At 52.4% G+C, this 14,012-nt stretch overlaps 2 protein-coding genes across 5 annotated transcripts in view; one reads left to right on the top strand and one right to left on the bottom strand.

The window, feature by feature from the left end:
- The window catches only part of SBF2 (SET binding factor 2), a gene marked incomplete at both ends in the record, with an annotated part of 234,361 nt that extends 229,724 nt beyond the window's left edge, over positions 1–4,637 (bottom strand). For 3 of the 4 annotated variants that reach the window (XM_079536628.1, XM_079536630.1, XM_079536631.1), the window contains one exon: positions 4,577–4,637. In XM_079536628.1, the coding sequence (XP_079392754.1) occupies positions 4,577–4,637 (61 nt within the window). The remainder of the gene's footprint in view (positions 1–4,576) is intronic. The other variant, XM_079536629.1, reaches the window with a different exon arrangement.
- A 6,470-nt stretch (positions 4,638–11,107) lies between these two features.
- ADM (adrenomedullin) lies at positions 11,108–12,356 on the top strand (the record flags this gene model as incomplete). Its single annotated transcript, XM_079536974.1, has 3 exons — positions 11,108–11,205; positions 11,483–11,620; positions 12,080–12,356. 3 exons carry the CDS (start codon positions 11,108–11,110, stop codon positions 12,354–12,356), a joined length of 513 nt encoding a protein of 170 aa, XP_079393100.1.
- Positions 12,357–14,012: the final 1,656 nt, after the last annotated feature.

The raw sequence follows: 14,012 nt of genomic DNA, 5'->3' as shown, positions 1-14,012 counted from the left end.
CCAACTCAGTTCCAATAACACACTTGATGCTTCACTGAAGTACAATTACAAAAATAATTTGTTTGCCCCAGAATGGAATAACCTAGTATTCATGGTCCTTTTCCCACTCAGAGATTAGCATGTTCAGATCAAGACTGCACTTGAACCAAATTGAGTCCCAACACAGGTAAGAAAGCCACTTATTTTTCCTACTTCTTCTATTTTACAAAGGCTGCATAACAAGATCCCAAGAAATCATCCCCTCCTTAAATACGTGCTAGCCCACAAGAATGCCCAACTATGAATATACAATACCCCCCAAAATCTTAGCATATTAGCATGAAAGGAATATTCCCTCAGGGGAAGTAAGTCTGCCTACAGGAAAAAAAAAAAAGTCACCAAACTGATGACTCTGTTTAGGAATTTATCCCACTCTATCAGTAACCACTTGTCTACTTTCAAAATCCACTGAGATAGGAGACGACGCAAGACACAAAATGCTTCCCTGAAAAGTTGATAAAAATTATAACAGGAACACCCACAACAGAGCCTACACATTAAATCAGCATTTATCAGTTATGACAACAGGCAAATAAAACTGCTATACTTTTACAAGCCTCACACCTTCTGTCATACACGCTGTAATTACATACAGCAAGGACAAAAAGCACAGGCTCTCTTCCTACTGCGACCAAGTCTCACAGAAAACATTTTCTCCCACTCTCTCACAGGATTTCACAGCTAACTGCTGAGTACACAACAGTTTCCTATATCAAAACCGTTATGGGTGTGCAGGCAGAATAAACAAATTCAGTATTTAGTTCTCTCTTCTTTAACCTTACCTTCCAGCTCCTGAGCAAAGAAGATAAAACATTGGCTCTTTTACCTTTTTCATGTAGCACCACATGTAAACTCAAGCGATAAATTTATGACTATGGTTTTTACCAGCAAAAACAAGACCAAACTAAACAGAAGGGCATTTTCTCATGCCCTTCTGTGATTTCTGCAAACATCTGTATTCTTCCTAAATTCCATCCAACTCTGTTATGCAAACATATTAATTGGGAATTTTTGGTGAAACACTTCAAACTCCATGGAGAAAGAAAATGAATATACGGTCACATCTTCCAGATCTTGTCTTGCTTTTAATCCAGGGCCGACATTTTCTAGCACCTCTCTTCCCTTCAAAGAGCCTTCTGTAAATGCCTTCACTGTCAAGTTACATAACAGCTTTATATTGAGCATACGTTGGAGACAAATGTCGTTATCTACCTTAGCAAAGGTCCAGGTGAATGCAAAGTAAACACAGTAAAGCGATCGACCTTGGTGTATCACTGAAATCCCTCACATCACTACTGTTAAAATCAGTAGGAAAGATTTACTAAACACAGTTTCTCCAGCTCTGTCAAGACACTGAACAAAAAGCTGTGACACCAGCTACTGCCATCCAATTCTTCACAGTGTTTCCAAATGCATTCTTGAAATACACAGCAGCAACTGGCTGATTTTCATGGTGAAAGATACAAAGTAGTTTTTAAATGGAAACATTGTCAACTGTGTCTGAAACAGATAGAAACCTAGGTGAATTAGATCACCTTTTGTGGAAAAGATTTGTCCTTAACTTTCTGTGTGCCTGGAAGCCTACCGACTATTGGGTGGTAGATGGCAAAGCTCATTCTGCACTCGAGATGAATCTCTGTGCATCTTGACAGACCTGAATAATCTGCCTGTGACCAGACCTGCTCTAAGGCAACCAGTGCTTCTTCCAAAGTAAGGAAGCTGAGGTACCTGGCTGTCAGCTTTGTGCTCAGGGTCCTACGACAATTCAAGTTGATCAAAATTCAGGCTGACTTATACTCCTCCTTTATGCTGATCCTGCACTCCTTGTTACCCTGGTGAGCCAACTCAGTTAAAAAAAAATAAAATAAAATAGAAGAATAACCCAGACACAAAAGGGAAAAAACAGGCAAAATATCTAGCAAAACGGCTCTTTTTGACAGGCCAGCATTCTAAAGCTCGTCATCAGAAGGTCCAACAGTGTTAACAAACGAAGGTAAGATTTAACACAACAGGGATGGCAACACTAGGATTGCAGTAATAACAATTTACGTGGACGCAGAGGATAATAGAAATGAACTTCAGAATGTTTGAGACACGGATCCTCACAGGATACTCCTTTCAGTTTATCTGAAGAAAAAAGAAATTCTTCTATTGTTTAGGATAGGGACTGTTAACATCAAAATCAAAGTTCTCCTGCAATAGGAAAACATAGAAACATGCTCCTAAACTGCACGAGATATTTCAGTAAGTATAGTGAATGTTTTTGAATAAAGCTAGATAATCTATCCAAGAAAGCAGTATTCCTTCACTGCATTTTCAGTGTACTGCAGATACTGGCAGATGTAAATGAGTGTTCAGTCCACACAAAGTTGGGACAGATGACGGCTGCTATAGAAAGACAGCAGAGGAAGGAGAGCTTTTTTGGCATAGCAGTTGTTAATATAAACATCCTTCCTTATTAAATTCAAGTGCATATTATCCAAACTGCTGCTGCCATACAGGTCGAGGAAGACAGGAGGATTTTTGTTTGCTTGCTGATACAAAGACATTCCCGAGATTATCCCTGAAAAACAGTGTAAGACGTAATCATACTCAACATTCAAATCAAGTGTATTCAAACAGGGCCAGAACACTGCAAAAGATATGAAGGGAGGAAAGAAAAACAAAAACAAAACTTCAGAGCTTCACAAGTAATAAGTCTAGAATCCATGAAATGCTTCCCTCTGCTTTTTCATGAACAAGGAAGCATAAACACATCAAGTAAACTATGCATTCACAAGAAAAAATAAAGGTCAGTACTCCATGTATTATGGGCCTGCACGTGGGGGTAAAGGAATTTGGAAAACAGTGCATGCCTAGTCTCCAATAGAACGTTGTTTCTTCAAGCATTTTTAGTACAAAGCATTAAAGTAACAAGAAGTAATCTACATAATGAAGTCTAAATAGTTACTTTCTAAGCATGAACTTTTAAAATTAAGATTCTGGAGTTACGTTTGGATACGTACAACTTCATACAAAGGAGCAATTGTAATAATCTTAATGAAACAATTTATGCACAGGAAGCTAAACACATGCTTAAACGCTACAGATGAAAATGTTTTACAAACATGAGGCTTCCCAATGTAATCTGCAACTTTATATCACATAGTGGCTACATCAGATCAGTCATAACCTTTAGGAAGGCAGCTTGCTTGCTTTGTCTCCAACTTCTAAGCACCCTTGAATTTTTTGGTTATTAGTTTAGACTTAGACTCTATTACTGCAGGGGACAATGTTGCAAAATGCTCCCAGCGGGCGAGAGCAGACCATCTTCTTTAACAAAATTCTCCATACCAAACTTTCCATGATTTTGCCTCTACAGTTCAGACAGGTTTATTTCCAAAGTGAGCAGAGGGGGAACCAAGCCATAATTGAAGGAAGAATCATGCTGGTACAGTAGTCGAGGAGAACCTTGGTGGAATTTTGTGAGCTACTGCATCTTTAAGGACAACTATCCCACTTTCTCTAGATGTTATTGTTCCTAAAAGATGAAGAGATCTTACTTCAATAATTGATTTCCCACTACTTCACAGTGAATGAATGCAGACTCAGAGCAGTCGCTACTTCAGAGAATCACTTAGAGTAACCAACTTGTGTTTGATGCACAGCCAAATAAAATACAGGACCCTTTAAAACACTGCTTTATTGATGCTGTACATTCAAAGGATCACTTGAAGCACGCAGATGCACCAGCTGACAATCAGATCATTTGCAAATCGCTTTATATACCCAGCTTGAGGTGTCGAAACGTGACATTATGGTAACACAAACACAACAGAAACTACCCACAGAACGATAACAGAAAGCACCGCTTCCCTTTCATCAAAGCAGGTAAAAACCACAACGATTTTCTAAGACAGGCAACCGTTCCTAAAGAGCGCCACAGCACTTCCCGAGCTCAGCGACAGCCCTTCTTAATTACTGGTATGCTGCACGCCCCAGTAACACGTGGCGAAAAGGCCGGCCGGCCCGCAACGTCCCTCGGAGGCTGCGTGTGCACGCGTGGTAGCGCTCAGCACAAAGCAGGCCGGGGTTAGCAGCAGTTAGAGCCGCAGCCCCGCAGGGAGCCTGGCAGGCCCGCTCCTCCGGCTCGGCGGGACGGGGCCCGCGGCTCCGCGGGGCCGCCCCGCACGTTCTGCGCTTTCCCGAAGGAGCCTCCGCAGCCGCCGGCGGACCGAGGCCGCGAGGCGCGCCTTAACGCGGGGCTCGGCCAGGTGGGCAGCGCCGCGGCCGCCTTCCCGCCGGCAGAAGCCCGGCCCGGGGTACGGCCCCTCCGCTCTCCCGGGCCGCTCCGCCCCGCGAAGGGGCGCCGACCCCTCCCGCGCCCCGTCGGACCGCAGAGCCCCGCGGGGCGAGGCCGCCCCCTCCAGCGGCGCGGCTCGTGAGGAGTCTCCTCCTCCCGCGGCTCCCGACCGGAGGCGGGAGGGGGGCCGGGGCCGGGCAGGAGCGAGGGGAGGGGGGAAGAGGCCAGGCACCGCGGAGCCCTGCGCGCGGCCACACCTACCTGTCTTCTCGTGGTCATAGCCCACCACGATGAAGTAGTCGGCCAGCCTGGCCATGGCTGCGAGGGGCGCGCCTCTGGCCTCACCACCCCTGTTGCGGCGGCGGCTCCCGGGAGGCTCAGCATCCTCCGCCGCTCGCCCGCCGCAGAAGAAGCGGCACCACCTCAGCCATGTTGGAGGCGCGGCGCGCCGTGCGCCTGCGCGCCGCCGAGCCGCTGCGCCGTGACCCCGCCGGGCTGGGCGTGGGCTGCGGGCGGCACGCGGCTACGGCCCCGCGCTGCCCTGGGCCGGGCGAGCGGCGAGCGGCGAGCGGCGGCCGCCTCAGGGCTCGGGGCTCCCGCCGCCTGCGCTCCGAAGCTTCGCCTCGCGCCCGCCCTGCTGCCCGCGGCGGGCTTTGTCCGCTCGGCGCGGCTCGAGCGCTCCGCCCGGCGAGGCGCCCGCCCCCGGGCTCGGGGCTGCGCCGCGATCTACTCGGACCCTGGCGGAGCGGGCTCGAGCCGCGGCGGTGCCCCCCGAGTGCTGCCTGAAAGCCAGCGGCGGAGCGGAGCGGCTCGCCTCCCGGAGCCCGTCCCGCACTGCCGCTCCGTAGGGGGCCTTTCCCGAGAGGAGCCGCGGACGGGCTCGTGACACCGCATCTCCCGTGCTGTATAAACCCGGCGGCGAGCGCTGCCCCGGGGCTGCGGGCTCGCGCTTCCAGGAGGTTTCCTGTTTCCGTCCCGCCAGGGATGCGCGGAACATGGCGCTGCCGTGACACGGCCCCGGCGGCGCGGCGCGGCTCGCGGGCGGTGCCCGGCGGGCGCCCTTCAGGCGACAGAGGGCCGGGGTGGGATTTCGGCTGTCCCTCGCCGTGACCCCTCCGCTGCCCGCACCCGCCACCGTGCGGGGGCAAAGCGAGCCCCGAGCAGGTTCTCACGCCGTGCCCCGTCGCCGCCCGGCCTCCAGCCGGCGCTGCCTGCGGGCCTGGCGGTGCGTCGAGCGCTGAGCGGATGCCCGACTTCTATTCGTAGCGCACGGACCACGCCGGCACCGTTTGGACTGTTACTCTCGAAAGCCCGGTCGGCCGGTTTGTCTGAGAGATGCGGCTGATAAATGGGTGTCTGTCGGCACTAACTGGCGGACAGCCTGCCAAAACGGTACGATAAGGTCCCACGTATGTCCTGTTTGACAGCACAGAGTGAACAAACAACGCGAAGGACGTCGGTTCCACTACAGCGAGGAGCTGCTGCAGTCGTGGTGCACGTGGAAATGCAGCAAGTTCATGGAATTCGCTCCTGGCCATCCACCGTCCCGCAGGATCCAGCAAACAGTCATTAGCAGTGTCGCAGAGAAGTTTCTGTTTGTTTCGAGCATGCAATAAGTACTCACACCTCTTATGTAGCCAAGACACCATTACAGTGCAATGCTTTGCTGATAACCCAGGCACAAATCGGTCAGGAAGCCTTGAAAACTGAGTGCTTTTACTTGTACCTCTTCAGGGAAGGGCTGCAGTCCTGGAGAGCTCAGCTTCACAGCTTAATGTTCTTAAATCAGATCCCAGAAAGACACCTAATAAAAGCACCTGTTGACACTGGGAGTAAATACAAAACAAAAAACATAATATGTAATGAAAACAATTAAAATATCTTTTGAGATGCATGCGATGGAGTCAATCAATTCTTGAATTAGATAGGAGCTAGAGGGATTCCCTTTCTTGAGTGACACATTGACTTTATGGATCAGGATCCTGAAGTAATGACTGAAAGTCCCAGAGCTGCTTTCAAAGCATTCAGATTTTTTTGATTAAAGCATTCCTGAAGTGGCAAAAAAGGACTGCAAATCTTAATGAAGCCACACGTGAGTGGCTTGTCCTGCATGAAGGACAAGGATAAGGCTCAGTACAGTGGCAGTGGATGCTGCAACTGCTCAACAGCATGAAGCCAGGGCATGCAGCAGTTTAGGATAATGTTGTACATAGCTAAACCCGAAGGAACAGTTCAGAGATGCTAAGAAATTGTCTGATGGAGCTCAAACAGGACCCTAGGGTTATCGTATCTGCACCCTTAGAAAAGTTCAATGTGTAATAACAAATCTCAGTACTTAAGCCTCACTTCTGTTTTAATCCAGCCTATGACAGGAGAATATCACCTAACACTTTTCCCAAATCTGAATCAGGAAGTGTTGCTTGCCGAGTCCCCGGTACTACTAGCACCCCTGGATAGTCTTGTTCTTCATTCCACCTTGACCAAAACAACCAAAGTTTGGTCAGTCTGTAAAGCATGTCCCAAGAAGAATCACGTCTTAGGTACTGGTGACAAGAAGGGCACAGTTCTTCTGGGTCTGAGCACAGCTATTTGGCTGTGTACCAGCCTGGACTCCAATAGCATTCAATCATCCATAGCTTACTTCCTTAACTTCCCTTTGGTAGAGAGCGATCTAATACTCTTATAGGACAAATGAGGAAGTGAAACAGGCATTGTTTGCTCGCCTAAAGTCTAATGCAAAGCAAACTGAACTTTTATCCAGATCACTAAAAACAAAATTCCCTGTGTTCCAGGAGAGTAGCCTTGCTCCAACCAGGCTATGAAGGGGCTCCCAGAGCAGCTTCTGTGGGCAGCCACCAAGGCCTAGGTTCCCAGAAGGACCCAGTAAGCAGCTGCCTTATTTATCCTGGGGGAGGAACTGTGAGGCAGTAGCCCCCCAGGAAACAGAAAGCACACAAGTGACAATGTTGCACCAAGAAGATGTGAAGGTTCAGAGTACCTTCTACAGTGAGCTCCTCCAGGAAATACAAAGGTCACCTTCAGCCTGCAGTCCCTTCATCCAGTGTCACCCAACAGTTTTCTGGCACCTCTTGCCAGAACAGGAGAGCAGCCACGACCTCAAGCAGCTTTCCCCTATCGATATGCATCCCACTCTCATTTAGCAGGCTTCGTTTGCTGTTGGCTCAAAACTATCAGACATAAGGCTCACCAAGATCATCACGTCTCCAGTCTGACTACTGGAGATGGAATTGTCCCTTGGCACAGATAAAGCTGACTAAGGTGCCCTAAGGTGCACCATCAGTAAGGCCTTTTTGTGTGTGGAACTTGACTGGTTTTTACACCCTTCATAGGATGCCATTCTTCTGTTAGTACCGTCTTTGTGCTCATCTCATACAGCCTGAGGTACAATCCTGTACAGTCATACTCACTGCATATGAATTCAGTAAAGTTTGAATCAACCTGAGCTGAAACATACGAAAGCACTCCCACTGGCTTCAAGTAACTTTTTTAAAGTTTTTAAGTATTTTTTTTTTTGTTCTATAATCAGCAGAGAGTATTTGTCTCAAACTGATTCCCAGCAGATGCCCACAGATTTTAGACCTTTCCTTTTGGAATAAAACATAGCACGAATAAAACGCTGTACAAAAGAGCAACCGATCTTCAAAACCTGTTTACAGAAGCAGGTATATGCTGTGAAGTCTGTACATATGGCAGCACGGAGAGGATGAATGCTGTGCCCAAGCTAATCAGTAAAGCCAGGTGTCCCTCGAGCTCGGCTTCCCCATAAGGCAGCATCTGGAGGAGAGCCGACCCTTCTGAGAAGAGCCCGGAGTTGCTAAACTGTGTGCCTCAGAATAAAAAATATTTGCACGGACCGTTCTGAGTGAGTTGTGTTTTTGTTTTTGTTTTTGTTTAATGTAAATAATTCTTTTCAAAGTTATTTTTACAAAGCAGACCCCGCTGCTACCTCGCAGCACAAGTTCAGTGCCTACTGCTCATTTTCAAACCGCGTAGGACCGCAAGGACTTAGGAAGGACAAAACGAGCATCCAAATGGAAGACGTGGTTTGTGTTAGGTCTGAAACCTGTACCTGCCGGATCTCTCGCACAAGATAATCGTTTCTTGCCTGATCGTTCTGTGCCCACGTCTGCCACCACGAGAGGTTGAATGAGCTGTCTTTGTGTCACTACAATGGTATTGTAATCAGCGTGGCACTCACACGTGACTTGGATTACTGTTATTCCTAAACCAAGTAGCATTCTTTCAGCACTGTTTGCCTAAGAGTATACAAAATGCAATTCCCTTTTGGCCAAAGACTTTAATGAGGGATTTTCCAGCGTCTGGGGAAGCGTGTGGCTTTTTACTGGAACAGGAGATTTAAATTGAATCTGAGCAATGCCCGTGACACGAAATCCTGCCTTATCTTCACAAGAGTTAGATTCAGTTTCGAATCCTGCCGGTCGGGGACACGTTTGTACTCTGGAGCCTGAGCCACCTCACGAGCTCTCTAACAGCAGCCACCCCGATGTGTCGCGACGCGCGGCTCTGCCGGTGTCACCGTCCCTTTCTCGAGCACCTACACTCCCCCGTTCCTCCCTCGGAGGAAGGAGCCCAGCATCTCGCTCGGCGCCTTTCCTTTACGCAGCACTGTCCCGGGGCAGGCAGCGGGACGGCGGCTCTGCGGGGACGGGGCAGAGTCCGAGACCATCCGGCTCTCGCCGCTCGCGTTGCCCGCCGGGCAGGTGCGCCGAGTCGGCGGCTCCGGGCTCGCCCAGCGGGCGGCTCGCGGCCACGGGGGTCGAGACGGCCCGGTGGGGCCGCGAGGAGAACGGCGCAGCGAGGGGCGAGCAGCTTCCCCGCACGGGCAGGGGAGCAGGGGAGGCAGCACCTCGACCGTGCTCGAGAAAGGTTCCCTCGTCCCCTCGCGCGTACCCGTCCGGGGCGCAGCACGGACCGCGGCTATGTAGAAAGGCAGAGTCGAGAGCGCAGCCTCAACCGACCTCTGAAACGCTTTGCTCGCGGCGAGATGCGAGCGAAACGTCCGGCGTGCGCCAGCCGGCCCCCCGCCCGAGGCGATCTGCGGGGCTCGGCCGGCGTCGGGCCGCAGACGCCGGGGGCATTTCCCTCGGAGCGCTGAGCCGGGGGAGGAAAGCGGGACGGCTGGTGCGGGCGGCAGCACCTCTGCGAGGGCACGGCTCCGCGCGGACGGAGCGAGGTGCAAAGGTGATAAAGGCCGGGGGGAAAAGGTCTGAGCGCTGCTCAGCGCTGCTAGAGACCCCGACCGTGCAAATATTTGCATCCCGGATTAGCTGTGGAGCGGTGAAGTCGGGGAGGTCACGTCCACAGAGATCCGCGGACTGAGGACCCGCACGCGTGCCGCCCCCCCCGGGCTTGCGCCAAAGCGAGCCGCTCCCTTCGGAACGGGGCGCAGAAAGGGCTCTCTCGCCCCCGTGATCCAAAGCCCTTCAGCCTGCTATTTATCTGAATTGGCCAAGTACATAAGTACATTTTATTAGATGAAAAATGCACCCGCGTTGACTCATAAATATTATCGACGCCGGATTTGTCACCTCCGTACTTGTGTAAAGAAGGCTGACATTCATTGCAGTCGGTCGGTATAACTCGCGTTGTCCAAATATGGATTGCCGAAGCCTAGCTATCTGATGGATGTGGAAGGACCTTGACACGGACCGGGTCCGGTCCCGCACCCCATCCCCCCTGCCAGAGTTAACGTGCCCGCAGTGAGGACCTGCACGGACGTGCAGGCGCCCTTGTGCAGAGGCAGTTGAAGGCACCGTCCCCGGTCAATCAGAGCGGTGGGCTTATCAGTCGCGCAAGGTATGCCACGGCTCCGAATCCACATCTGAAAGCTGGCGTTATCGCCAAAATACCCACGGGGGCGATGAAGACGATTTCCAACAATCCTCTTATTTTTACCTCGGATGAGTCGCCCCCGGCCCATGGTGAAATGCCGGGGGGGTGGGGAGGGGTAAGTGTCAAAGCGGAGTCGCCCGGGCGGGCACGCCGAGGTCCTCCCACTTCCCCCCCGGCGCTCTATAAAAGGGCGCGGAGCAGCGCAGCCCGTCAGTGGTTACTTCACACACACAAAGAAGGAGTTCTCGCTCCCCAGGAAACTGTGCAACTTCGGATCGCTACTACCAGAGCATTTGGCTCAGTGGATTATTCTCACTGCCAGGTAAGCACCTTTTTCTTAAGAGGGAAAAAAAAAAAAAAAAAAAAGAGGGAGGTGGAGAGAAGTGAAAATCTCCAGAACTGGGCTGTGTGGAAGTTGGAAGTTGGGCTGCAGAGTCCTGCACTGGCTCTTGGAGACAGCAGCAGCCCGCAGCGTGAGATCCACAGCTCGCCGCTCTGCGTGCAGGGGGAGATGAGAGCCCAGGGGTGCCTTCCCGGCAGCGCGGCACTTGTCGGAGCTGCGGAACGGTGCGCCCGACGCAGCCCCTGGTCTCGTGTGCTCGCTTAATCCCGATGCGAGCCGCTGGGGGTACTCTGGCCGTCCTGCTGGTATTCGGCCGCCACTGCAAGCGCAGCTTTCGGCAAACGTGTGTTTTGGAGGCTAAGTTATTTACTCTGTGCTAAGTTGCTGAGCAAATACTCGCTTTGGGTTCATAGCGCACGCGAAGCTCCCTGCAGCCTGGGGGCTCTCCTAAGGGAGGAAGCGCTATAGAGCTTCCTCTATAGGAAGAGGAATATAGAGGGGGGGGGGGGAAGGACAGATGTGACTTCTGGCAGCAAGCATGCTTATCATTCTCTTCTCGTTCCATCAGAATGAAACTGGTTCACGTAGCCCTACTCTATCTCGGCTCTGCGACCTTCTTCGGGGTGGATGCTGCGAGGGTGGACGTAGCCACAGAGTTCAAACGAAAGTGAGTATGGGATCGGAACCCCCCTCCCGCCCCGAGTTTATGAGCCCCGCGCCGGGTCCGGCTGCCGCTAGAAGAAGGGAATTGTGCCCCGCGGGAATGGCACGGATCCTAAAGGCCCCATACTCTTTCGGGAAACCCCTCCCCTAACCCCCCCCCCCCCTCCCCCGATGTCAAAATCTCTGCGTTGGCAGATTATCGCCCCTCGAATGTATTTGGTTTGGCTGCTGCCAGCAGGCTTGCGCTAACAGGCTGTCCCTTTCATTTGCGCTCCTCGCAGATGGACGAGCTGGGTATTGAGCCGGGCCAAGCGGGACGTGAGGCCTCCGGGCGCGCCCCGAGGGCTGGGAGCGGCCGCCGACGTGCAGGCGCTCGTACGGACCCAGGACGTGAAGGATCCCCGCGTCTCGCAACCCAGGTAACTTCCAGCCCCGCTGCGCTCGGGACGGTGCGAAGCGTCCGGTTCCGCGGTGCCGGGGCTCCCTCACGCCGCGCGTCCCCGAGCTCCGCGGACGGGTCCTGCAAGGGCTGCGCAGCTCTGGGAGCCGCCTCCCACCTCCCTTTCCCCGCGCCCCGAGCTGGCGGGAGATAGCAGCGCCTGTACTGCGAAACTCAAATATAAATAGTAACTCGAGCCCTGGCTCCGCAGATAAAATAACAGCCCTCCAGCGGCGGGGCCTCTCCTCCTCGGCAGCGGGCTCAGCTCCGCTCCGGGCCCCTCTCCCGCCGCCCGGCGGAGGGCAGAGTCGGGGCCGCGCCGTCGGGGCCGGTTCTCCTTCGGCCGGGGGCTCCCCGCGCTCCCCGCCCCGCGCCCGCGGACTGCTCTCCTCTCCGGCCTCGCCGTCTCACTCCCCGTCTCTCTTTTCCTCCCTCGCAGCGGCCGGGAGGATGCTCACATCCGCGTCAGGCGCTACCGCCAGAGCGTTAACAGCTACCCCCACCTCCCGACCTTCCGCATGGGGTGCCGCTTCGGGACGTGCACGGTGCAGAAGCTGGCCCATCAGCTCTACCAGCTGACCGACAAAGTGAAAGACGGCGCCGCCCCCGTCAACAAGATCAGCCCGCAGGGCTACGGCCGCCGCCGGCGCTCCCTGCCCGACAGTTTCCTCCGGACCGTGCGGGCGGAGCCCCGCGCCCCCGTCCTCGGCGTGTGAGCGCCCGCCGAGGTTGCCTCGGACGGACAGACTGAGACCGACCCGGGAGCCCCCGCGGCCCGCTCGGCCGGGACCCCTCGGACAGAGGACGGCACGGGAAGCTGTGAAGGCCGCGGCCGCGGAGCCGCCCCCCGCCCCGGGCGAGGAGCCGCCGGAGGCGCCGATCCCCGCGCCGGGCCCGCCGCTGCACCCGGGGCCGGGCCTCCGTCGCCGGCGGAGCCGCCCGGCCTCTCCGTCCTGGGAGAGCCGCTCAGGGGAGCCCCGCGGCCGGCTACGGTGCGCGGTCCGCCCTCGGCGCGGAGACGTGGCCCTCACCTGCTCTACCCTCTGCGCTCCGCGCAGCCGGCAGGGAATCGGACACTGAGCAGTTCCTGCGGGGACTGCGATATACTTGAACAGAGAGGAAAAGTGCAATCGTACGTGGATTTTGTTAATTATAAGTGCGGTGTGCGTGGATCATGAGATACGTATCGGTATTTAAGGTTGTTCTGTGTCGTGTCCTGTTTGTATCTTTTTTTGGGAAATATATTTTATTTTTATACGTTTTATATATATATATATATATATATATATATTGCATATGGGCATTTTAAAACATTGTATCCCCTCTATTTTTCATATCGTGAATGTCAAACGTTGTTAAACTCTTTTTCCATACCTTTTTTATCTTGCATTCCAGACTGGTGAAAGATGTAGAGAATGTATCAACTGTTCTCCATGGGTAATATGTGAAATAAAGTAAACACCATTACATAAACCACTTCTGTTGTTTTTAGTGGGGGCAGAGGGTCAGATGGAAGGCTTCTTACTTTCTTCAGCCCTATCCTTACTAACCTAGCACGGCCATTCCGCGACAGCCTAAACCCCTTGGTTAGAGGCTTCGTTAGCCTTATCTCATTAGAGCAAGCAGATTCACAAGCAGGCGTGCATCTTAAATCCTGGGGCAGGGCTGCTCAGAAGGCACCAAGGCCTTCTCTTACCCACACGTTCCAGGCAGGGCTGAGACGTGTCACGGCTTGGATTGATCGCGCAAGTTTATTTTCTGCCCTAATTAATCAGGGGAACAACTACACGCTTCAACATTGCACAACAAAGTAACAGATTTATTGAGGGAGAGCGTTCCAAAAATGGTCATAGCAGCCTCCAAGGTTATTTATGTTGAAGGATTTCCTGGGCCACAGTTCAGGTTAAAGTTAAATGGTGACCGGTTCAGTGTGGGCAGAACATCTTGGATGAAAGCTTAGCATTAGGGATTTTGTTGTTTTGTTCTTTTTTTTGTTTCCTCCAAATTCCAACCACAGACCAGAAAACAAATGTGAAACTAAAACTGCACCAACAGCACCATCTATTGGTATCCACTCCGTGCTCCAAAAAAACAATGTCTACAGAATGAAACAAGTGCATTTGAGTAACAGCTTGGATCAAACGTAGCGTTTCCCTCATTTTACGCTATCTCTGAAGGTAGTGCACACACAGAAGAGGCAGGGGACAGCAGCGCTTAACACAGCTAGAAGAAGTTAAGGAGCTGTATTTTTTTCACCTCGTGCTAAATGCCTAAGGAACACATTATTTCCAAGAAAAAAAAAAAAATCAAAAGAATGAGCAGTCACACATTTCCAGGAAAACTGATGAAAAAAAAAAAAAAAAAAAAAACAA

This window comes from Tetrao urogallus (assembly GCF_951394365.1).
Source record: "Tetrao urogallus genome assembly, chromosome: 6".
NCBI lineage: Eukaryota > Metazoa > Chordata > Aves > Galliformes > Phasianidae > Tetrao > Tetrao urogallus.
The sequence above is the reverse complement of the archived record's forward strand: the minus strand, read 5'-3'. Positions and strand labels throughout refer to the sequence as shown.